This window comes from Brachionichthys hirsutus, chromosome 7, assembly GCF_040956055.1.
Source record: "Brachionichthys hirsutus isolate HB-005 chromosome 7, CSIRO-AGI_Bhir_v1, whole genome shotgun sequence".
Classification (NCBI taxonomy): Eukaryota; Metazoa; Chordata; class Actinopteri; order Lophiiformes; family Brachionichthyidae; genus Brachionichthys; species Brachionichthys hirsutus.
The window spans coordinates 2,164,274-2,190,636 of record NC_090903.1 but is presented as its reverse complement, the minus strand read 5'-3'; the positions used below and the strand labels follow the sequence as shown (position 1 = coordinate 2,190,636).

The window sequence follows — 26,363 nt, the reverse complement described above, 5'->3', positions numbered from 1 at the left end:
AAAGCTGAACTTTGCTGATCTTCCTTTGGACAGTTTCTGGTTATCTGTTGTCAAGGAGTTCCCCGTTCTGGCCAACAAAGCTATTCTGACATTGCTCCCGTTTTCAACCACATATCTGTGTGAGCTGAGCTTCTCAAGCTGGACGGCGATAAAAACTAAAATCAGAGAGACTGAGAGCTGCTGAGGAAGAGCTTCGTGTGTGTCTTTCTGCCATTACTGCAGGATATCCATTTTGTGTTCATCCAAACAGCCCCAGGTTTCCCACGAAGTATAAATACATTAAAAAACTATATGTATTATAATAGAGGTCATCTAATCTAATATGTACTGTTAGAGTGTCATTTTGGGTCATTTTGGTTGGTGGTGTGCCGCAGGATTTTGTAAATGTAAAAAATGTTCTGCGGCTCAAAAAAGGTTGGGAAACACTGTAGTACAGTATAACACTGCAGTACAGTATAACACTGCTGTACAGTATAACACTGCTGTACAGTATAACACTGCAGTACAGTATAACACTGCTGTACCGTATAACACTGCTGTACAGTATAACACTGCAGTACAGTATAACACTGCTGTACAGTATAACACTGTAGTAGAGTATAACACTGCAGTACAGTATAACACTGTAGTAGAGTATAACACTGCTGTACAGTATAACACTGTAGTACAGTATAACACTGCAGTACAGTATAACACTGCAGTACAGTATAACACTGCAGTACAGTATAACTGCTGTACAGTATAACACTGCAGTACAGTATAACACTGCTGTACAGTATAACACTGTAGTACAGTATAACACTGCAGTACAGTATAACACTGCAGTACAGTATAACTGCTGTACAGTATAACACTGCAGTACAGTATAACACTGCTGTACAGTATAACACTGTAGTACAGTATAACACTGCAGTACAGTATAACACTGTAGTACAGTATAACACTGCAGTACAGTATAACACTGTAGTAGAGTATAACACTGCTGTACAGTATAACACTGTAGTAGAGTATAACACTGCAGTACAGTATAAAACTGTAGTACAGTATAACACTGTAGTAGAGTATAACACTGCTGTACAGTATAACACGGTAGTAGAGTATAACACTGCAGTACAGTATAACACTGTAGTACAGTATAACACTGCTGTACAGTATAACACTGTAGTAGAGTATAACACTGTAGTACAGTATAACACTGCTGTACAGTATAACACTGCAGTACAGTATAACACTGTAGTACAGTATAACACTGCAGTACAGTATAACACTGTAGTACAGTATAACACTGCTGTACAGTATAACACTGCAGTACAGTATAACACTGTAGTACAGTATAACACTGCAGTACAGTATAACACTGTAGTACAGTATAACAATAATCATTAACTCTCTGAGGTGTGTGAAAAAACATTCATGATGTTATACTTCTTGTAAATGACACAGTTAAAGTCAAAAGCAACCAGCATCTAATGAACTTAATCAATGAGTTAACATTAATTTTGAGCAGTGAATGAACTGATTGGAACAAAGACCAATGATCTATCGATGAGCAGCCAGACAGGCGACTTACCGTCAGTGCTGCAGTTCATCCTGTTGGGATGAGCTGGGGGTCAGCTGGAGGAAAGTGAGCTCACAAAGGGTGAAACGGGGCTTCGTGGAGAGGGGAGGGGGCGAGAAGGGCTGGACACCCGTCAGTCATGTGTATGTGGGCGTGGCAGGTCGGCCTGTCTGTCTGTCTGTCTGTCTGTCCATGAAATATAATATGATGCCAACTGTTAATTTTTTGTTTTTATTTTTATTTTTCATTACCATATCACTATCTTAATTTATTTCCGTTAAATGTATTTTGAAGTTACTATTTTATTTTATATTCTGTTGCATTCTTATTTTAGATATGTTATTCTTGACATGTGTTGTACGGTGTCCTTGAGTGCCGAGAAAGGCGCCTTTTAAATAAAATGTATTATTATTATTATTATTATTATTATTATTATTATTCTGCTATACAAAATAAAAGCTGGTGTAACTTCACTGGTTTGATTGTTTAATAAAGGACTAATCACTACTTTGTACATCTTTATAATAAATGTAATATTTAAATAATAGCCAGCGTTTATTCTGTAAACGTGTCCCCAGTGACGGTGACTTGCTGAATGTTCCAACGGGAGCGCATATTAACATATTTGCAGCTGTAATTTTCACTGTAGTCAATATGATTGATTTCATTGATTTTAATTTAAGATATTGGTGTTTCACATTAAACACGTGAAGAGCAAACGATGGAAGATTTTCAGAGGTTAAGGCCAACAGCCGTTCAATCCTCTTTTGATCCATTTTTGAGGGGTTGTTGCCGTTTTGGACCTGGTCATCCACTCTTGCCAAGTTACAATGTTCCCCTGAGTGAGAGGATCTAAGGTCGCGAGAAAGGCTTTTCTTTGCATTGTTGGCATCTGCCATACATGCAGGACATGTTATCTTTGTCACACACGCTAGCCTGCACAAGATCCTCGGGACTTTCCGTTTTGATGATTCCTACTTGGTGTAGTTTTTTAACTTTGAGGGTCATGTTCTCGTGCATTCTACGTGCACACGTCTCTCTATCTGACTTTTTAGGCCTAATTATCCAAAATGGCCTCAATCTGAAAGACTGAGCTTTAGACACAGTTTGCTCTGGCTATTCCATCAAGAACCGTTGATGGAGTTTTGCCAAGGTGTCTGTAAGTGCTCTTTTTCTGTAAATTTGACCCTTGCACCGAATCTCGCCAGCCTTGCCATTGAGGACTGTTGAGACATCATCACGATGGAGGAATGTGCTCACAAGCTTGCCGAGTTGTTTCCTCTTACTATTGATCGGCAATCCATTTTTTTCTTTTCTGATCCTGACCCTTTGCAGAATGTTTATTGGTGTGATTGCTCTTTTTGCTAACTTTACTAATATTCTTCAAAGACCACATGTCTCTTCACTGTAACCGTTTATAGTATAACATGCACTAAAGTTTATTCTTTTTTTATCTTTCTTAATTACTAATATTTCCATCTCATAGAACCCAAATCCAGTTATGGACACATTGCGGTAATGAGAAATTTACCCTTAAATGTAAAGAAAAACAACAACATTTATATTTATTATGGTAAATTTAAATCATGAGAAAATAGTACATTAGGAGATGTCTATAATGGTATCCTTATTATTTTGATAGCATTAAGTTTTATAATCAAAATGCTTCATGCGCCTCCTGCTCCACATAGCTCCGCCCTCCTGCTCCACATAGCCCCGCCCTCCTGCTCTACTCTTGCCTGCCACACCCCTCATCAGCTCCTCCACATCACCTGTGCTGCTCTTAACACCTGCTGCTGGTCTCCTCATCAGCCGCCCTGCATTTATAGTCTGCTCAGTCCTCAGATTGTCAGTGACTTGTTCCTACTCTCCAGCACTCTAATCCCGATTCTGATTCGCGTGTACCTGCCCTGCGTTCTTTCCTTTTTCCTACATGTCCAGTTGTCTTTATCCACCAGAGATCGATGACCTGGATGACCCTAACCCTAACCCCAACCCTAACCTCCAGGCAATCCACTGGGCGGTGTTTTTGTGTCACTACAGATGCACAGGAATTAATTGAGACGTCTGAGATGTTGACGTATTTATTGACTAAGAAACGCACCGCAGGAGTTAAACTGCTTCCTACAGCAGGATCAGGAAACATGGAGCCGAAGCTCATTTACATACGACCACGGAACACACACAAGCTCGTCTAGCTTCTAGCGCAGCCGACATTTAGTACAGCAGAATGGCAAACATGCAGAGAAGATCACAATGTGAATTGATTAGCAATACACAATACACCGGCGCTGTGGAGCACCCTGGACCAAGCATGACAGCCCCCACGGATACGCAGAAACCACCAGTTATTATTCTGAATGTGAAGGAAACGATACCCCAATGGAGCATTGCCATGAGACGGTGGTGCGTTCTACCCGGCGAGTGGCCTTCCATGAAAGACAGAACCGTGCTGAGCCTTGTCAACAAGCAGCAATGCCCCCAGTGGCTGTTTGGATCACTGCTGCGTTGAAACAGTAACAGAATATATCGCTGGTGCATTGAAACGGGGAAAACGGCAGTTCTTATATATAACAGTGGAACCGCGATTGTGACGTCACAACGGGGGCACGTTCACAAGATGTGCGCGCACGCTCCCAGTGTCTGTGCTCCGCACGTGCACGCTCGCGCATGAGTCGAAGAAGAAGAACAGAGTGGATAACGTTTATTTTTGGTGGTAATATTCTGGCAAAAAGGTTTTAGTGTGTAAATAAGCCACCTCACTGGTTGCCGTGGTAGCGTGCAGCTGCCCGCTATGAATTTAGTTTGGTTTTAGTTTTCAGAGGCGTTTCTGACGGAGACAGAAAAGAGACGCTGGGAACTGAGCTAGCTTTATGGAGGGGGGCTCCCTTTCAGAGGAGGAACCCCTCCCTCCCTCCCTCCCTCCCTCCACATGCGCCGTCGCACCACAGCCAGAAAGGTAAATTATTTATTATTGCAGCTTGAATGTTATCTGTTGTTTACGCGTAGTTACATATTAATATAACTGCAGGCATGCAAATGGTGATTTATCTGGTGCTGCGGAACGGATTCATCTAGTTTCCATTATTTCTTATGGGAAACATAGTTTGTGTTTTCAAACAGTATTACGGAACTATTTATGTTCGATAACCGAGGTTCCACTGTATATATATATATATATATATATATATTTAATTCCATTTAAATATATGTTAGAGCAAAATGAACTGGGGCTAAAAGGGGATTATTAATGTGAAGAAACACGCACAGTACACAATGAAATAGCTACAAGTATTCTCTTCAGTGCTTGGACATTATGATGCGCTACAGTAAGACGCGGGAGGAGGAGGCGTGGCTTAGCGAGGGTCATCAGGCGCAGGGATTTTCTCCAGGCTCGGCTCCATGCCCCAGATCTCCGTGGCATACTGGGAAATGGTCCGATCACTGGAGAATTTCCCACAACCAGCAATGTTGGCGATTACTTTCTTGGTCCACGCTTTAGGGTTCTGGTGACACAGAGGAAATAATGTTAACTGCAGTAAAGTAGTCATATAAAAGAACAAAACTGTGTATAATACAGTACAATAATACACAAAAGTAAAGTATACCATAGTAATACAAGTATAGTACAGTAATAACATAACGGGGTTGTCAACCGACAACCTTTGCGACTCGCGAGAGCTCGGCTTTACGGCCACACTCGTCTGTTGCTGTTTCTTTGTCTGTTTTTACGACGTACAGAAAGCAAGAAAGCAAATAGCTGGCGCTCCGGGCCCAGATATTTTGACCAGCAGGTGGTGCCAGAGCCACGGCTGTAATCGGGACTCAAGGGGTTAATAACTAATGGTAAATGCTAAATGTTCTACACTTCCACCCTCACGGTGCTCAAAGCGCCTCACATTCACCCATTCACACACACATTCACCCATTCACACACACATTCACCCGTTCACACACACATTCACCCGTTCACACACACATTCTCCCTCCAGTGGGCGACTGCTGCCAGACCCACTGGGAGCAGTTTGGGGTTCAGCGTCTTGCTCAAGGACACTTCTACAGCCTACAGACTTTAGAGAGCTTCAAAACATGTTCATCAGTTGTTTCACACATACCAGTACATACAGTAATACACACACAAATATACTGTATACGCGTGTGTGTGTGTGTGCGTGGACAGTATGCACTGTCCACGCTCTACTTGTGGCTTCTGCATGAGTCCAAGAAGAACAGAGTGGACAAAGTTTATTGTTGGTGGTTCCAGAAAAAATTACCAAAAATGTTTCAGCGCGTGCTAAAAATGTTGCCTCGTGGGTTACCATGGTAACGTGCAGCTGCGTGAGTGCCTGCTAGTCGCTTCCGGGTTTAGAGCGTTTTTTTTTGACAGAGCTGTTTGAGACAGACATGAGGGACGCTGTCCTGCAGCATCTGTGTGAGACAGAAATGAGGGACGCTGTCCTGCAGCATCTGTGTGAGACAGAAATGAGGGACGCTGTCCTGCAGCATCTGTTTGAGACAGAAATGAGGGACGCTGTCCTGCAGCATCTGTTCGAGACAGAAATGAGAGACGCTGTCCTGCAGCATCTGTTTGAGACAGAAAAGAGGGACGCTGTCCTGCAGCATCTGTTTGAGACAGAAATGAGGGACGCTGTCCTGCAGCATCTGTTTGAGACAGAAAAGAGGGACGCTGTCCTGCAGCATCTGTTTGAGACAGAAATGAGGGACGCTGTCCTGCAGCATCTGTTTGAGACAGAAATGAGGGACGCTGTCCTGCAGCATCTGTTTGAGACAGAAAAGAGGGACGCTGTCCTGCAGCATCTGTTTGAGACAGAAATGAGGGACGCTGTCCTGCAGCATCTGTTTGAGACAGTAATGAGGGACGCTGTCCTGCAGCATCTGTTTGAGACAGGAATGAGGGACGCTGTCCTGCAGCATCTGTTTGAGACAGAAATGAGGGCCGCTGTCCTGCAGCATCTGTTTGAGACAGAAATGAGGGACGCTGTCCTGCAGCATCAGTTTGAGACAGAAATGAGGGACGCTGTCCTGCAGCATCTGTTTGAGACAGAAATGAGGGCCGCTGTCCTGCAGCATCTGTTTGAGACAGAAATGAGGGACGCTGTCCTGCAGCACCTGTTTGAGACAGAAATGAGGGACGCTGTCCTGCAGCACCTGTTTGAGACAGAAATGAGGGATGCTGTCCTGCAGCATCTGTTTGAGACAGAAATGAGGGACGCTGTCCTGCAGCACCTGTTTGAGACAGAAATGAGGGACGCTATTTGCTATTTTGACCAAAATTGTTACGTATATTTCACTTGTGGAAAAAGGTATAATGTGTCTCCTTTCAGGCTGTCGTCAAGGACTGGAAGGACAGACAAACAAACGGCATCAAAAACAGTAGAAAAAGACAATCAGAGACTGCAGACCCCGCCTCCAAAAGACTATTGGATCTTGTGAGACAGTAAACAGGGCTTCCGGATCAGAGGGGCCAAACCTGCTCTAGCTTGCTGCTCCGGAACGTACTACAAGACTCCTTCTGGACTCTTTTTCCCATCATGCCATTCGTGTCCCTCCCTCTTAAAGTGGCAGTTTACAGCAGAGGCACAATTCCAGATGTAAAAATAATTCTAGAATCTGGATCCAGATCCGGATCAACGCCATTCTCGGGGAGGACCGAGCCACGGACAGAACCTTGCTTGTGTAAAAATTTCAAGTCGATTGGGTTACTAGTTTTTGAGTTATGCGCTCGGACAGACAAACAAACAGACAAACAAACAAACAGACAAACAAACAAACAAACAGACAAACAAACAAACAGACAAACAAACAAACAGACAAACAAACGCACCCAATTGCAATACCCTCGCCTCCTCTTCGGCGAGGGCAATAACCTCCTCGGTGGAGTAACAAATCCTTTTTATTTTTTTTCATTATCCAACCGCTTATTCCGTCATCGGGTCGCGGGCCAAGCTGGAGCCAATCCCAGCATTCAATGGGTGAGAGGCGGGGCTACACCCTGGACAAGCCGCCAGTCCATCGCAGGGCAACAGAGAGACATACAACCAGCCACACACACACCCACACCTACGGACAATGTAGCGTCACCAATCAGCCTAGGCTGCATGTTTTTGGAGGTGGGAGGAAGCCGGAGAACCCGGAGGGAACCCACGCAGACACGGGGAGAACCTGCAAACTCCTCACAGAAAGGCCACAAGGCGGAGACCAACCTGCGACCATCTCGCTGTTGCCAGATCCAACAAACTCAGCTGTCAGACGCCGCTTTCTAGAAATCTCGCTCTAATATCAAATCCACAGTCGGCCGAAACAAAAATAGCCGCAATCTGGATCTGATCAGGATGAGTTTCGGTGGTAAGATAGGGGTGGCGGTGCCGCAGGTCGTCCTATGATGGAGAGGTTGGCGGTTTGATTCCCGGCTCCTGTGTGAACGCAGTGTAATCTCACTCCACCTCTGAAATGAATGCAATTGGGGAGAATAAATATTTTCCCGTGGGAATGGCCCCGAGGAAACAGAAATGGTTCAACAAACGGGCGAAGGTTCTGGAGTAGCCGGGTCAAAGCCCCGATCGCAATCCAATCGAGAACAGATGGATTAGAAATGAGCCGTTCAATCCAGATCCTCGAGCAAACTGACAGCGCTCGAGCAAGGAAGAATGGAGAAAGCTTGCTGGGCCCAGATGGGCCCAGATGTGCCCAGATGGGCCCAGACGGGCCAGCCCGATGGAGACGGATCCACACCCAGTCAAAGGTGCATCTACAGAACACGGACCCTTCTGCTTTCACAATGCAACAGAAGGGTGAAGGGGTGAAGCGGAGCTTGAGGCACCACACGCCACACTGACCTTGTACAGAGCGCTGACCTTCTCTTGGCATACGATGTAGTCCTCGTAGTCCGCGAACACCTTGAACCTGCGGCGCAGACAGAGTTACGGTTGAATCTCTCGCTGCCTCTGAACCCGAGGAGCTCGAGTTTGAATGTTGGTAACAATAAGATCTCAAAGAAGCACAGAGCAGCTCATGGGCTCCGTCCTCGGTTCCGGTCCATCAGCGTCGATGGAAGGGGAGGCACAAGGTCGGCTCAGAGGAGACCACTGGTGCCATGGAGCCTTCTTATGTAACCAGACTTTAGAACCTTGTTGTTTTACACCAGACTTCAAAGGGGAATGGAGATGAATTCTGATCGGTGGAATTCATGTTAAATCACTATTATAGGTTACGGACAATCTAACTGGGAGGCGTTTGGCCCGACTCCCAGGATGAGCTGCACTAATGTGGACTTGTGGACGCATAAATGTGGACTTTTCATTCTTAGTTCATTCTAAGCCAGGCATGAGCAAACTACGGCCCGCGGGCCATATATCCTTTAACCCGGCCCGCAGAACTTATCCAAACGATATCATGAAATTACATTTTAGTATAATTAAACCTCATAAACCTGATCCCTGTAATGCTTCCTGTAATGTCTTTTACATGTCATCTACATTAGTCCACACAAACACTCCATCCGTTCCTGGCCCCGCCCCTCTGTCAAATCTGAGAACCCATTGGCCGGCGAGTCAAGACGTTTGCCCCCCCCCCTGTTCTAACCTGTCATGGCACATGAGCATGTTGACGAGGTCCTTGAACAGATCGGGCTGGTCAGCACTGAAGAAGCCTCCAGAGATCTGGTCCACGGCCTTCCTCAGCTCAGGGAGGCGCTGGTAGTAGGACACGGCGTCATAGCTGGGGGAGCGGAGACACGGGGCAGGCGTTACGTGGAAATACTGGCTGTGTAGTCCGGCTCAGACCACCCAGATGGTGACTGAAATACTGCAATAAATAATACGCTGAATATGAGAAATGACAGAGACGGAGAGACAGAAACAACGAGAGGGAGAGAAAGCGACAGAGAGAGAGAGAGAACCTTTCTGGCGATGCCGTCGCCAATGAGCACAGAACCTGCTGGACCCCGCTCACCCCTTCTTGTCCAGGGCCTCCACATCTTCCACAGTCATGCCGAAGATGAAGAGATTCTCGGCCCCCGCCTCCTCTGCCATCTCCACGTTGGCCCCATCCATGGTGCCGATGGTGAGGGCCCCATTCAGCATGAACTTCATGTTTCCCGTCCCAGAGGCCTCGGTGCCTGCCGTCGAGATCTGCTCCGACAGGTCAGACGCTGGAATGACTGCAGACAGGAGACAGTGGCTTAAAGTTCTGCTACGTACTGTATGAGCACCCCTTTGGTGACCCCCCCGTCCCCCATGAGTATCATCACAGTTAAGATCAGTTCTACGTGTGTGCAAGCCTTCAAACGGTAACACATTCATAAAAGGCGTGGCCTGTACCTTTCTCAGCCAGAGTGACCCGGTAGTTCTCCAGGAAGATGACTTTCAGGCGATCTCCCACTACAGGGTCATTATTGACAACATCTCCAATGGATGTGATCAGTTTAATGATCATCTTGGCAGTGTGGTATCCCGGAGCTGCCTGTGAGGACAAAGACCGTCGTTTTGAGAAGTGGCCCTCACAGGAAAAGGTTCGGGGACCCCTGCAGTAACGGAGCTTTGATGTACACAGAGGTGATCCTTCCAAACCGGCAGACGAATCAGAACGGGGCAAGCAAACAGGTTCATCCCGAAAAACAAGCAGGGCAGACACACACAAGTCAGAATCACGATTTAGCACCGGCAGCGCAGCGATCGATTCAGTTCAGGGATCATTATCAGATTATTGTACCGGTTAATCGTGAAATATAGCTTTGATAAAAGTGATTTTCCACAACTTTCCAAGAGTACGTCCGTGCGTAAAGATGCAAGGCGGAGCCTCCAGACATGCAGGGCGGAGCCTCCAGACGCGACAGCATGGAATCACATTCACCAGCGAACTTTAAATGAAAGTTTTGGCAGCACTACAGGTTTTAGCAGGATGGAAAGCTCGACAAATCGAGCACAATTTGCGAACTTTATAACGCTGCCATAAAATCTACTGGCAGCACGACTAACCTCATCGCCACGGGAACCGGCGACGCAGCAGAGACACTGAAACGGAGACAGAGCCCGACGCCTCCGTCCACTGTTGCTGCTTAAAGCTGCCCGTTGTGTTTGCCTTTGAATAAATACATTTGACCCCGTTCCTCTGATGGAAGGTTTGTGAATCTTAAGAAATATACAAACGTGTTTTCAGTTTATGGCAAATAATCTGAGAACACGTTTGTATTTGTGCATTAAACAGCGTTAAATGTGACTTGCTGCTAGCTACATAAACGCTGGTTACGTTACTGCTGATGGCGTAAACAGTTTCCTATTGGACCACATTTAAAGTATCGATTACAGTTTCTGTCACTTTGTTCACAGTTTTGAAAAATACGGCAATTTTTTAAATGCCTTGAATTTAATAAATTATTAAACTTACTGAATTGTTTTATTCATTTCTATAAAATAACTACATTGTTTGCTTTTATTAATAGAGTTAAAAAGAAGATGAAATGAGTGTACAGTACATAAAAACATAAAAACTCTAAAATACTACAACCGACTGAGTCACATCATCGTGACCAGACAATGCTGAATCCAGATGCATCATGGGAAGTATTTAAATCAAATCATATCGGTGGCTTTAGCAGATGTTGAACTTGAATCCAGATGCATCATGGGAAGGGAGCCAATAGAATCGTATCGCAGGTTTTAACAGACGCAGAGATTCCCATCCCTAATGGACCCACCTAAAGAACGCTGACCTGGGAAAGAACATCCTCTTGCCACCCCCCCGCGGAAAAACGGTGTGTGTGTGTGTGTGTGTGTGTGTGTGCGTGTGCACGTCACCGTCCAGAATGAGTTTATCATAAATAGCAGCAGTCAAAACCTATAGAAGTTCACCGTGATTAATTAAAGTGCTGCCGGCACCTTTTTCACTGCCCTTTATTTTATTACGGAAAACAAATGGAAGCTCGTTGTGACGGTTCCGCCCCGAGCTCATGCTAGCACTTTAGCATACCGGTAATAACAAATGCACCCTCTCACCTTTCCACCAATCAGGATTGTTCTGGGTGTCCAAGACTTGTTGGGTTCCTTCTTCATTCCTATTTAAAATGTTTAAAACGCTTGAATGAACTCTGGACTTCCCGAAAGTGAAGTTCAAAGAAGGAAGCCACCCACGGTTGAATAGTGTGATGATGTGCAGGCAGTTGAGCAACTGTCGTTTGTACTCGTGGATCCTCTTCACGTGAACATCAAACAAGGAATTGGGGTTGATCTTCACCTTGTAGTACTCTTCAAGATAGGCAGCAAACTTCATCTTGTTCTCCTAAAAGTTGAGATTGTTCAAAGGAATGAAATCAAACACGAACGGGAAACGAATGATCGTTCTTTGGGCATTTTAAGATCTTACTTGTTTGACTTTGGCAACATCCCGAATGAAAGCATCATCGTCCACAAAGTTCAGAAGTAGCTTCAGCTGGTCCAGGTCACGGATGTACTCCTCAGAGATCCTCTAAATAACATGATGACCACATGACGACAATAATTAGAAACTGGCCTGCATTAGTAAGTCAAAGTTGAGTCCTCCTGCCATATCAATAAGAATGAAATAGTTCCCTTCGTGATGGAGTTCAGCCATAGATGCAGTCGTGTCCAGTCAGAGATCTGGATGTCCTCAGACAATCCTGCATTCAGTCTGAATGAAGTAATACCCACATCTGCAATGACCTCAGCCAGGCCAGGGTTGCACATGACCAGCCAGCGTCTGGGGGTGATGCCATTGGTTTTGTTCTGAAACTTCTGAGGGTCAACATCATAGAAATCCTTGAACCTGAGGAGAACAGGAAGAGCTTTCAACTCTGAAACGAGTAATGTTTTTCCGTGGATGTTTACTAAACTTACTGAATCTGATGAACTCTGAGCTGTATGTCCGACAGCATTATAGGAGGTTTTCAATTACCAATTAGGTCACATACAATCACTGTCAGAACCTTCCTTCCTTTAACGTTATGCTCGAACCTCTGCCAAGCACCTCAGTCCCCCAATATTGTGATTTACTAAAAGATTGTTGCCCTACATCTATTTGATCCATATTTTAAGATTCCTTTACCATGAAAACAGACCTTCCACGTTGATATCATTATTTGTTTAGAAGTTATTCACAAAAAAACACACTTTCAGTAATAGCGGTTTCTTCTAGATCTAGATCCAGAGCTTTAGAAGATACAACAAATCCGTTTGCCCACTACTATTTGCACAGCGTCTTGGTAAAGGCCAGCAAAAACAGAACCTCATTTGCAAAACAAAATTGTTTTGTTTTGAAAATGTACCAAAATTTCCACTGGACCTATCTCCTCATGTATTAAAGACAGAACAAATCTGTTGACCGGTTCTGATGCAGAATTGACTCAGCTATCTCTATCTCTAATATTAATTATGCACAGTAGGCCAACACACAATGCCTATTTTTCAAAAAATCTTGATAATATCCGCAATCCGGATCTGATACAGATACAATTTGGTGGTAAGATAGATGTGCCCACCCTACAAGATTGTGTCAAATTTCATAAGCATCAGTCAATAAGCAACGGAGATATTGAGGAATCATTTTTGAAGCTCCATTGAAAATTTCAAAGTGATCCAGAATCCAGGATCTCTTCTGGATCATCACCTAACTGTAATGATCTGTTCCTGGTAACATTCCTTGAAAATATCATCAAGATCCGACTAACGTTTTGATTTGATTTGATAACATTTTGAGTTATCTTGCTAACAGACAGATAAACTCCGGCAGAAACGCAACCTCCTTGGCGGAGGTAATGAAGAGATTAAGGTGAACCAGTTTTACTTACACCGTGTTTTTTATGATTTCCGAGTGGATACGGGCTACTCCATTTACAGCATGAGATCCCACAATGCACAGGTGAGCCATGTTGATTTTCTTGCCGCCGCCTTCCTCAATTAGAGACATTCGGCGTAGGCGGTCGAAGTCTCCGGGGTAGCGCTCAGTGATGCGCTGGGGGGGTGAAGGACAGACATTCTAGCACAGAGCAGATCCCTACATCAAGCTTTGACTTGACTTTTTATGGGACTTGAATTTCTAAGAATTGACCTGACTTGATGAAAACGTTAACAGCCACGACACAATCCCTTAAAAGTCCAAAGTTGATGTGTATTTTAACTGATTTTTGAATCCCTAAAAGTGGATTTTCAATGTTAAAATTTGAAGAAGAAAAAACCCGGCTGCTCGATGGAGCCCCTGCCTACACCGTCTGGTGCCTCTTCAAGTCACGGCATCAGGGAAGGGGGTTCCAGTACCTCGCTTATGGTCTACTCTGGGGGAACGCTCGTGGGTCCCGGCGCGGGATATCCTGGACCCTTCCCTCATCAGGGACTTCCATCGGGGCCACCCCGACCAGCCTGGGGGAACGTCGAGGGCCGTTCCTCGATGGGGGGGTTCTGTCACATCTTGAGGCCGGCCTGTGCTTTTCCATACACTAACTTGTCCTGTCTTCCAGATCCCTCCTGTGATCAGCTCATTCCGGTCACCTGTGCTCCTCGTCTCACCTGCAGCTAATCTCTCATCAACTCAGAGAGCTCACCCTTGCCAGATTGTTTAGTGATGATTCCTACTTTCCAGCGTTCCAAATTGACCTCCCGTGTTTTGACCGTGCCTGATTCCTGGATTCCGTCTCTTTGCCTGCCTGCCTATTCTGACTACCCGGTCTGTGACCTCTGCCTGATATTTGGAACTGCCTCATTGCCTGCCTGGATTTGTCTGCTGATTGGACTGACTACCTGGTTTCAAACAAAGCTCAGTTTCTACTGTGTGCATTTGGGTTCTTACCTGCCTTGGTCTGTGACGGTCACAGATATTTCATACAAGTGGTTGGGAACTGTGTTAACTTATGGAAAAAGGGTATAATATGTCACCTTTAATATTCATGATTATTTACAGGAATAATTTAGCAATATTTTCTTTCCACTGCCTATGATAGACCCAACACATGTTCATAACAAAATAATAAAGTGTTCTGTTTCTTTCTGTTCATCTGACAATTTAGAATCTTATGAACATGAACATTAAAATATGAGGATTCGTCAGCCAAGTAATTCAACACATAATCATCACAGATAGCACAATACATTACATCACGTAGGACATGAAATCGTTTGTGTGATTTACTTGTGTTTAGACCACTGCTCATAAAAAGTAGCTCAACTTTCTAGTAATGCTTTTTCATCCATCCATCCATTGATCCAGCAGATTCAACTTCCTCATACCTCGAGGTGTCTCCTGTTAATCTCATAGATGATGTCCAGGTGACGAGGCAGCAGCTTTTGGAAGAGGTCAACGGGCCAACGTTCCAGAGCTTCAGGCAAGACTGTGTGATTGGTGTAGGCACAGGTACGGACCACGATGTCCCAGGCCTGAACACAAGAGGGTTAGAGATACGTGACCTTGTCACACTTACTTGTGGGCACCGCAGAACAATAATCGTGAAGCTATTGTGAACCGGGGGTTGTGAACCGGTATAACTCTTGGCCCAGGTCAGCCCACGACTGAGCTCGAATAAACAGCTCACAAAAAGAAATGCTGAAATAGCAAGACAAGCAAGGAATCTGAGAAAAGAAAAGAAGATTCAAGACACTTGGACAAGGAATTTCAGGATCCTGAGCTCAATATCATTGAACCACTGTGGGGAGAGCTCAAATGCGCTGTCCATAACTGACGGCCCATGAATTTACAGGAACTGGAGGCTTTTTGCCAAGAAGAATGGGCCTCTTTACCATTAGAACATACAGAGAACCGTCACCACAACTACCACAAAAGACTCCAAGCTGTCATTGATGCTAAAGGGGGCAATACCCGGTGTTAGGAACTGGGGCGTGTCAACTTTTCAACAGGGTCATTTTGGTATTTCCTTTTGTTGTGGCGATTTGGAATGAGTTCACACATTTTATTCACAATAAATGGATTCACAACGTCATATATAATAGTTTTGTGTTTTCATTCATATTCTTTGATAAATGGTCAAAAACTCACAAAATCCGCCAGTGTGTGTACATTTATTGGCATGTATACCTTCTCCCAGGTGAGTTTCTCTATGTCCACCAGGATCCTCATCAGCTCAGGGATGGCCAGAGCAGGATGGGTGTCATTCAGCTGGATGGCTACCTGCAGAGCACAAAAACAAACTCGACTGCATTGTCTAATTGTTCCAGATTAGACAGAGGAAATATTTAAATCCAAGGTGTAATAATCAGTCTATACCTAAATACTGTCACGCAAAATGTTAATCTGATCCTCATTAAGATCTTTTGGGAGTATTTCACAAGGTAACCATATATTAGTTAATCAATAATATCCACATGGGACATACCGTAATTAGTACCATATCATACCATAAATAACTTGATGTGATCACGCACCTTGTCTGGTATCATAGCAAGGTCTAGTCGTACGAAGTCTGTGGAGCCAAACTTTGAGGCTTTGAATCGGCGAATGATGTCTTGAAGTGTTGCTGCTACGACAAAGTACTCCTGCTTCAGACGCAGCTCCTTCCCTTCAAAGAACTGAACAGAGAACAATATAATTAACATGGCTTAGGCTAATATATTAGCAAACATTTGAGGTTGGCGGTTCGATCCCCGGCTCGGGCACATGTGTGCACTGTCGTTGTGTCCTTAGGCAAGGCACTTCACCCACATGGCCTGTGTGAATGTAGTGAGCGAGTGAATGTCGGTGGAGGTCAGGAGGACTGATGGCTCAGCCTTGCTCCTGCCATCTTACCACGGATGGAGTGAATGAATAATGCACAAACCATGTAAAGCGTCTTTGAGTACCCAGAAAAGCGTTATATAAAATCAATGCAGTATTATTATTATTATACATCTAGTAGTGCTTGTAGTAGCACCACAATTAAGAAATATTCTAGGTAGACTTGTACTTCCGATAAGGTGTAATTTGGGTGATGCAAGTGTTCCCTGACGTGTTGAACGCATGCCATGCAGTACTGTTAACTTTTTGTTAAACTTCAGTCACAGAAACAACAGCTCGCAACGAACGCAGGAAAATACGTGAGTTTGTGTTCGGAACCCGGCTGCAGCTTCCTGCTCCATGGAGCTCCACCCTGCTGCTCAATTCACTCTCCTCTGCCTACCACACCCGTAATCAGCCAATCCACATCACCTATGCTGCTCAGGACACTTGCTCCTCATCTCCTCATCAGCCTCCGACAGTAGTTTTGGCTGAAATTATACACAATTGATGCTTTAAAGTTGCCCGTTGTGTCCAGTTTGCCTTTGAATATATACATTTTAACTAATTCCTCTAATGGCATGTTTGTGAATATTAAGAAATGAAATACACACACATGTGTTTTTCATTTATAGCAAGTACATATAGTATTTGGGCATTAAAAAGCATTACATTTGAATTGCTGCTACCTACATAAACCCTGGTTATGTTACTGCTAATAACGGTAAACAGTGTTCTTTTTGACTCGGACAGAGACCAGAGATTCCCATCCCTACACTACACTATCACGCAGCTTTTATTGATTGTGTTGTTTCTGTATCTGTATGCTGACTGTGTATTGACTCCTGTGACTATCATATCGTTGGTTGGTATGTACTCTATACTTTAGGGCCGTACAGTTAACACAATAACTCGACTCACATTGTCATTGGGGTACAGAACCCTGGATATGTTCTCAGCCAGGTTTCTGTCCAGTACAGCCTGAATGTAGCCGCCGACATTAACTGTGGAAAAACAAAACAGATCATTTATCCGATGGAATCAAAGTACAGTAGTCCCTCGATATAATGCGGTTCATCTTCCGCGACTTCGCTGCTTCGCGGAGTTTTAATGCAATTTTTCAGATTTTATTTTTGCACTTGAACGCGCCTTGAAACGGCGCAAGACGAAGGGGCGCGGTCGGAGGAACTGTGAAATACGCGCGAGTCACTATTAATCATTTCTCATGTGTTCAACCTCGTAGGTTGATCATTAAAATTAAATTCGTTATTTCTAAAAGCTATCATGTTTATTTGTTAAGCGTTTGTTTTATAGCGCTCTTATTCTCTGTGTAAAAAGAGGCTTTTATTTTGTAGGAGCATACACATCACGTCCCTTTTGGGTTTTGTTTCTTCCTGTTGATACATGTAGCCGCTGCCGTTCCGCTGTGCTAAGCTATCCAGTAAAGCAGCCCACGAGAGGCTAAAGACAGCACGAGTAGAATATTTGTTCTTCTGCACTCCAAGCGGCTCTTTCCTCGACCTGCACGCCTTAACATTATTAACAGGAAAACGTTTACTGTACGTACTATATATTTATATTTCTCAAACAAATGTTTAGTTCTGAAAAGGTTCTGATCTTTGGTTTCATTCTATAATACTGAAACAATCTATTTAGATTAATGCCTGCCTGTTAAACGTGTATAAAGTGTGTGGTGAGGGGTTTTACAGCCTTAAAACATTTATGTACATGTGTAATAATTGTAAAAAAATAAAGATCACTACATTGCGGATTTCACTTATTGCGGGTTATTTTTAGAACGTAACCCCCGCGGAAAATGAGGGACTACTGTACATGAGGATTGTTTCTGAGTACACGTGACATTACTCACAGTCTTTGAGGTTAAAGTCACAAGGGGCCTTAGCTGACCATAGTCTCATCGTGTTGACAACGTTGTTTCTGTAACCAGGGACTGGGGTGTCATAGGGAAGAGCCAGAACCACCTGGATACAAATCACATTGCGTATGAAATACGGTGCTTAAGATCATTGGAAGAGCCAATCTGGACCGATGGGAGCTAAAGGTCATAACAGTCTGAATGACATGCTTTAGTTTCACACACTAAAACTTGAGGTAATGGGATAACCACCCCAAAGGGAGATAATGTGTTGAACCAGGTCTGCATGTTTCAGTATTACATAACTTCAATCCTTGGTTAAACCTCAGTTTAATAATAAGTATTCCTAGTACTTGCCAAGTACCACAATAGAATAAATTCTGACACTCATGTTCAGTCACCTGTTTTGTGAGAACCTGACCAGACCTGGTATGAACATTATTCCAAGATAAATCACGAAGAGCGAAAAAAACGGAATCAACCGAACCTGCTTACGGTTGGTTGAAGACCTGAAGCAAGTCCGGGTGATTATTTTTCGCTCTTCTTGAGTTACCTTGACCTGGATGTCCGAGAGCCTACACAGACATTGTTTAAAGGAAATGTCCAACATATGTACTGTGTGTGTTCAGTGTGTTAAATATCATTACACACTGGGATCACATATATGGCATGACATTTAGTCATGTTTGTTCCATACTAACCTGTGTGTCCACCCACTTCACTCCATCATCTGCGTACTCCACTTTTCCATAGAAGTGGACCGGGCGCATGTACTCAGGTCGCGCTTTCTCCCAGGGGTTACCATAACGCAGCCAGTCATCAGCTTCTTCCACCTATGGGAAGACGCCATGATGATGTCAGATGATCTCTCTGCAGCAAACTATGTTAACCCCTTTTCACTGCCATCCTTACCACTCGCTTTCTTTGAACCCATCACTTATTATCAAAGATATTCACAGATACAGCAAAAATCACTGAACGAGTGATGCGCGCAGTGCTCGGCCATTTAGCGTCCGCATCAAGAAGCACGCTCGCATCTCAAATTCATACTCATGTCTCAAAGTACATTATTGCTCGCAGGCTTGCTTGTATCTCGGAACACTCATAGGTCAAAGTATGTCGAGGTATTACTGTATGTCTCTATTAATAAATGGAGGCGGAGCTAGAAGTGGAGGAGATGAAGATGCTGAGGTTCTCCTTGGGAGTGACCAGGTTGGACAAGATTAGAAGTGAGACAATAAGAGGGACAGTGAAGGTTAGACGTTTTGGAGACAAGGTCAGAGAGACCAGACTTTGATGGTTTGGACATGTCCAGAGGAGAGACAGGGACTATATCGGTAGAAGGATGCTGAGGATGGAACTGCCAGGGAACAGGACTAGAGGACGACCCAGGAGAAGAGACATGGACGTAGTGAGGGAGGGACATGAGAGTGGCTGGTGTTGGGGAGGACGATGCAAAGGACAGGACTAGAGGACGACCCAGGAGAAGAAACATGGACGTAGTGAGGGAGGACATGAGAGTGGCTGGTGTTGGGGAGGACGATGCAAAGGACAGGACTAGAGGACGACCCAGGAGAAGAGACATGGACGTAGTGAGGGAGGACATGAGAGTGTCTGACTTTTTTTTTTTTATGCTGCATCTCTCACACGTGTTCTTAACAGCCCACATTTGTTGGTTCTTCTGCAGTTCTGCTTCTCTCAACTGTGACAAAAGAGTTTTGAATAAAGTTAATGCCATAACTTGTGTTGGATGATATTTTTCTTTATTTATTATTTCATATTATTTACTTGAATAAGTTTGATTATTGATCGATGGAGTAGTGTGGTTTGGTTTTCGTAACCTGATCAATTGAAAGGATTTATGTTATAATAACAGCAATAATCTACCCATATATTTTTAAAACTATACAATTGAATATGCAATGTTTGTAACTTAAGTAGTGAACTGATCAAACGGAAAAATTCAGCAACATGTCAATAACAATAGCAACACGCTGCAGTCAGGAAATCAATAATCTGCTGGCGGTGACTATTGAAAGTTATTTGAACTTTTTTGTTTTTTCCAGCATGTGCTGAAATGTTGATCCTGAGCTACATATGGATCAGGATCAGCACTGGACAGCTCCATAGGTAGCCGGCTACATATGGATCAGGATCAGCACTGGACAGCTCCATAGGTAGCCGGCTACATATGGATCAGGATCAGCACTGGACAGCTCCACAGGTAGCCGGCTACATATGGATCAGGATCAGCACTGGACAGCTCCATAGGTAGCCGGCTACATATGGAGCTGTCCAGTGCTGATTCTGAAAGTGACGTCTTTTCCGCGGCATTGACTCTGGGAATGTTCTTTATCTTTCCCACTTTGGTTGTTTTTTTGGTTTGCTCATGTCCATGACAAGACAAGGTGGTGGCTTTTTGGTTTTGCTTTGATTTTGTATCGATTATCTTTGTTCCTGCGTGATGATTGCATTTGAATGGAACTTTTCCACATTATTAGATGTGTTAATTTATTCACATCACAAACTTTGGTTCATACTTGTGATTTTTCTCATTTACAGTTTGGCTTTATCTCTAACAATTTTTAAGCTACAACCTTTTAAAAAAGTGACATCAAAACTGAATATTTTATTGTAATTACTGTGGCGGCTAAAGAGTTAAATTAAAAAAAATAATTATTTAACAGCACGTTAAGGAGTAGTTACATTTATTTTACATTAAATGACATTACATTTAGTTAATTTTTTTTTACTGTGTTACGGTTTACATTTGGCCTTTGGAGGGCAAACATAATGCTAATGTGGCCCTTGGAGAAAATGAGTTTGACAGCCCTGCTTTAGAACAAGGATGCCCTGATACAGAAAAATAACTATATATAACTGACCATTTAGGTGCAGTGGTGCATCCCATACATAGAAGAGATACATTAAACTTTAAATGTTCATTAAATTACAATTTAAAGTACTACATAAAGCAGCCCACGTATACATACCTGCCAGCCACCAACTATTTTCTGATTGAAGATGCCAAACTCGTAACGAATGCCGTATCCATAGGCAGCAAGACCCAGCGAGGCCATAGAGTCCAAGAAACATGCTAAGGAAACAACAGAGGTTTGAGTTGAGGCTGTCCACAGCATTAAACATCAGTGTTCACGGTTAATCAGGGTGCACTCACCAGCCAGCCGACCCAGACCACCGTTGCCTAACCCAGCATCTTCCTCAATGTCCTGCAGCTCCTCCATATCAAGACCAAGCTGAACACACATGGACATATTGTTACTGTAGCTCAGCAGTTCTCAAATAGTGGGACGCGACCCCCCAGGGGGGAGGGGGGTGCAATGCCAAGGTGGGCGTGTATAACCCTCCGAGGAGCATGCTTTTCTTTTGCCGGTGTACTAGACTAAAGTGTAATTGCACATCCCCTACAGTAGGTGGCAGTGGCGCGTTCATTGTCACTCAACACTGATATTGCTAGCATTAGCATTTATAGTTTTATATAGCAACCATCTCCAGCCGGTCAGACAGATGGCCGTCCACCATGAGCCTAGGTTCTCTCCAAGGTCTCTGCCTGTTAAAGGAAAGTTTTTCTTTGCCTCCGTCTCCAAAGTGCTTGCTCTTGTGGGTCAAGTTGGGTTCTGTCTTCCCCTGCTAATCCTGTAAAGCACCTTGAGATGACTTTCTGTTGTGATCTGGCACTACATAAATACTCCCTTAAGCTAGGCAGGATCTTAGCTGTCCCTCGGATTGCGCTCTTCTGGACGGAGATGTTGGACTTTGATCCCGGTATCGACTGGAGCCATGCACCCAGCTTGGGGGATTCTGCCCCTAGTGCCCCAGTCACTACTGGTACCACTGTTTTCTTCAGGCCCCACATTTTACCCAGCTCTTTCTTCAGCCCTTGGCTTTTCTCTAGCTTTTTGTGTTCTTTCTTCCTGATGTTGCTATTGCCCAGGTTCGGGTACCGGTTCCCAAGTGGAACAACCTTTAGCCACCTCCTCGACATGGATGTCAGCAAGCTGTATGCCAAGAACTAGTTTGACATCAAGTCCTTGTTTCACATCACTAGGATATACAGCAATGACATCGGGATGTCATTCAGACTTGATAAGTGTGGGGGCGAATGTTATCTAGAAGAGGGAAGATGATCACAACTGAAGGGGTTGATCTACCTGAAGGTAACCTAACAGATTAGCAGGATAGCTACAAACCTACAAGCAAATGATAACCACAAGGAGTTAGCTAAGAGGTCAGCCAAAGCCAAATACCTTCGGAGGGTGAGGCAGGTTTTCAAGAGTCAGCTGAATGGCAAGAATACAATCCAGGCCCTTAACTGCCCTAACAGTAATCAGATACCATGCTGGGGTAATATCCTGGCCACTGGAAGAGGTGTGAGTGTCCAATATCAAGACAAGAAAGCTCCTTACAATGCACGGAGGGTTTCACCTTCAGTCCAGCGGACACGGTGGGGCAAAAACAAGTCGTAGCCGCTGGAGCGCGTCTAACCGAGAACTACCGGCAACACAATAGCCCAGCATTGGGCTGGCTATTATATTAGTATGAGGGGTATTTATTCAAGTCGGACTAAGTAATACATCACTGAAGGCCTAGGTGTGAAATGCACGGCCCGCCACTGGTTAAAGGTAACTGCAAAACAAGTAGATGTGTGATGTGTGGTTGGCCAATTCCTCTTAACTCACTTTCCGACCCGTTTCAATGCTCAGTTGCTCTCATACAGAGTGGAAGGAACTGTTTGAATCCACCTGTCTATTTTACATTATTCTTTGCTTCACCTGGTATGTAGCTTCATCACAAGCATTCTCCAAGGCCAGATTAACCATGGTGTTCTGCAGAGTCCGGCCAATGTAGAACTCCAGAGACAGGTAATAGACACGCTGTAGGAAAGCAGAAAAAGTGAATCTGGTTAAAGCGCTCTTTACAAAGCCTTTCATCAAAGTGTACTAAATGTAATTATATACATACGCTTTCAAAAAAATTAGAATATCATGGAAAAGTGTATTTATTCACATAATTCCATTCAAAAAGTGAAACCTTCATAGATTAGAGATTCAGGGCCCACAACTGAAACAATTTTAAGTATTCATTTGTTCATTTTTACATAAATTGAGCTTCTAGCTCATAAAACCCACCACGTTACCACCAAAAATAAACTTTATGCAGGGCAAATGCCGCAGGTAGAGCGTGGACAGGCAGAGTGTGGACCCGTAGAGCGCAGACACAGGGATGCACGCACGCATGTGCACATTCCACCGGGTTGACATCAACTTATATGTATAGACATATATACTTTGGGGCGAGCGGGGCGTCCTATGATAGAGAGGTTAGCGGTTCGTATTGACAAAGTGGGCTGGGATGGTGATGTAGCTCTCTCTGTGCTTCAGGAAGTCCAGGAATCAGTCGCTATGGCGACATTGGTTGCATCTTTCATGGCCTTTGTTATTTCTGCGATGGTTTTCTTGTAAAGGCTTGGGACAACTGTGCACCTAAAGTGAGCGGTTCCAGGGTTCCAGGGTGCGGAGGAGCCGCCGAAACCACCTTCCACCATCGAAAATGGCTTCCTATGATGCACAATATAAATACCAGTATCACCTGTTATTGCCGTAGCTCTCGCACATGATGGGGGTAGTGAGCATGCAAAGGCGTTTGTTAATGCCCTTTGGCCCTTCAGAGGCCATTTTTGCCGGCTTGTTTAAGTTCCGGTTCTTATGGTAGTACTAATGCACCTCGTGTTAGCTCTATATGGCATTGTTCTTTTGCAGTGTTTACAGACTGCTTGTTTGGGGTGGGTGATACCAGGAGTATTGGTATGGATGTGATACAAAGTAAATAAACGACTATCGGTAGTATTGCAGATGCCGCTACTTTTTACTTGAAATGTCGTGATCATTGAATAATTTTGTGATTTTTCCTTGAGTTAGTTGATTATGATTATGTTAAAATACAGCACAAAGATTTTAGCCAATAAAAAATATTTTTATTAACTACAACAATATAAAAAAATGAACAGTATAAAAACAATAAAATAATTATTCTACTACCACAAAAAAACACAATGAAACAAAAATATAAATATAACAATGTCATCATCACAACAAAAAAATGCCTTCCATTGCACAATATTGTGAAAACATGAAATCAGTCGTGCAAATAAAGTGTGAACTACAATTGGCTTCCCACTCCACGCCGCTCTCTCTCTCTCTCTCTCTCTCTCTCTCTGTCATTGCATCCTGCGGCTCTAAGGAAATTCGAGGAAATTGCTGGACAACAGAAGAGAAACTGCAGTATCGATCTCATCACACTATATCGATCCGGTACCAATACTCACCTTGGTATCGATACTATCGATATTTAGATCGATACACCCATCCCTACCGTTTGCTATTGTTTTACCGTCCTTTTCCTGCACTGGAAAACCAAAATGTGGATTTGAAAGTTGTCGAAGCATCCTGGATTTCTCACATGTAATATCAAGATAACAAGGGCACTTATAGCGCGCTGTTGCCCCTTAGTGGTGGAGGGATGTTATTGCACAACTCAACAGTATACTGAATGTGAATGCAAGTAAAAAAAATACAAAAAATATACTTTTAAGTAAACTCCAATATCGATTAACGCAAGGACAAGAAATCTCGCGGCATTTTGATCGCACAAGATCTCATCCCATTATGATCTGTAATTAATAATATTAATCTCTTTTAATAGCTTTATAAAGTCATTGGTTGTTTTTAACAGACTTGAACAGATGCAGTCCGAGCCGTTTCCATTCTGCTCTATTAGCGACTCGTCCCAAGTGCTGCCTGCAACATCTAGTTTCCACCACCAGGGGGGAGTATTGCTGTGTTCTTCTGTCAATCTCCAACTACTGAGAAAATAAAATAAAACATCAGGTCCGTGTAAAGCGCTGTAAGTTAACACAGAACAGAACAGAACTCTCTTCTGAACACTGCTGCAGAGTGACAGTCCATAATATTCTGTGGATACACATGTGTGTATAAATGTCTGTGTAAAACAAACAAATATAAAACATATATATATGCATATATACATATTTGTGCAGAGTCTAGTATATAGTTTCTGCTGATTGGTGGGGTCTGAAGTCTCCTTTGACTGGGGGGGTCCTGGAACAGACCCCCCTGAACTCGGTACCATAGTGGGCACGATCCTGCAGGCCTAAACTCGGTACCATAGTGGGCACGATCCTGCAGGCGTCCACTCGGTACCATAGTGGGCACGATCCTGCAGGCCTGAACTCGGTACCATAGTGGGCACGATCCTGCAGGCCTACACTCGGTACCATAGTGGGCACGATCCTGCAGGCCTACACTCGGTACCATAGTGGGCACGATCCTGCAGGCCTGACCTCGGTACCATAGTGGGCACGATCCTGCAGGCCTCCACTCGGTACCATAGTGGGCACGATCCTGCAGGCCTAAACTCGGTACCATAGTGGGCACGATCCTGCAGGCCTGAACTCGGTGCCATAGTGGGCACGATCCTGCAGGCCTACACTCGGTACCATAGTGGGCACGATCCTGCAGGCCTGAACTCGGTGCCATAGTGGGCACGATCCTGCAGGCCTACACTCGGTACCATAGTGGGCACGATCCTGCAGGCCTACACTCGGTACCATAGTGGGCACGATCCTGCAGGCCTACACTCGGTACCATAGTGGGCACGATCCTGCAGGCCTGAACTCGGTGCCATAGTGGGCACGATCCTGCAGGCCTACACTCGGTACCATAGTGGGCACGATCCTGCAGGCCTACACTCGGTACCATAGTGGGCACGATCCTGCAGGCCTGCCTCATCAATGTGGCCATTTTGAGCGCTGCAGTCTGCGGCTGGGATGGAGGGCGTTACGTAACACCCGGGATGGATCATGTCACGGTTTACCGACCCCCCCCCCCGACCCCCCCGAAGCATGCACCACCTTACTTTGGGGTCTTTCTCATAGTAGTGCTGCTGCGTCCGGATCCAGCGGCCCACCAGGTAGTCCCGGACCGTGTTGGCCAGGGCGAAGTAGTAGTCCCGCTTGGTTGCTACGTTACGGTCCTTCGCCAGCGTGAAATGGAGATGCCGGTTGAAGTTGCTCTTCAGGTCGGCCACGTTCTCCACTCCGGCCAGCCCCCGCACGGAGATCTGCTTCCTCTTGTCCTGGTCCGTCAGCGGTTTGGCCAT

The 26,363-nt window shown here is 44.5% G+C and overlaps 1 protein-coding gene across 1 annotated transcript; it reads right to left on the bottom strand.

Annotated features, from left to right (window-relative positions):
- Window positions 1-3,626: 3,626 nt before the first annotated feature.
- Window positions 3,627-26,363, bottom strand: LOC137896183 (glycogen phosphorylase, muscle form-like). The gene is made up of 20 exons (XM_068741713.1): window positions 26,121-26,363; window positions 22,958-23,059; window positions 21,343-21,421; window positions 21,158-21,261; window positions 18,866-18,997; window positions 18,159-18,270; window positions 17,210-17,292; window positions 15,961-16,104; window positions 15,614-15,706; window positions 14,812-14,958; window positions 13,380-13,543; window positions 12,244-12,358; window positions 11,939-12,040; window positions 11,707-11,854; window positions 11,572-11,630; window positions 9,898-10,039; window positions 9,530-9,737; window positions 9,161-9,295; window positions 8,416-8,482; window positions 3,627-5,064 (listed from the first exon to the last, which is right to left on the bottom strand). The coding sequence occupies exons 1-20, from the start codon at window positions 26,361-26,363 to the stop codon at window positions 4,915-4,917; spliced, it is 2,529 nt and encodes an 842-aa protein (XP_068597814.1). The 3' UTR covers window positions 3,627-4,914.

Excerpts from the sequence above, each read along its gene's own strand:
- LOC137896183 (XM_068741713.1), bottom strand. The coding sequence starts at position 26,363 with ATGGCCAAACCGCTGACGGACCAGGACAAGAGGAAGCAGATCTCCGTG. Across the intron at positions 14,959-15,613 it reads AGAAACTCACCTGGGAGAAG|GCCTGGGACATCGTGGTCCG; the intron begins GTATACATGCCA and ends TCTTGTGTTCAG. Across the intron at positions 8,483-9,160 it reads ATGCTCATGTGCCATGACAG|GTTCAAGGTGTTCGCGGACT; the intron begins GTTAGAACAGGG and ends TCTGCGCCGCAG.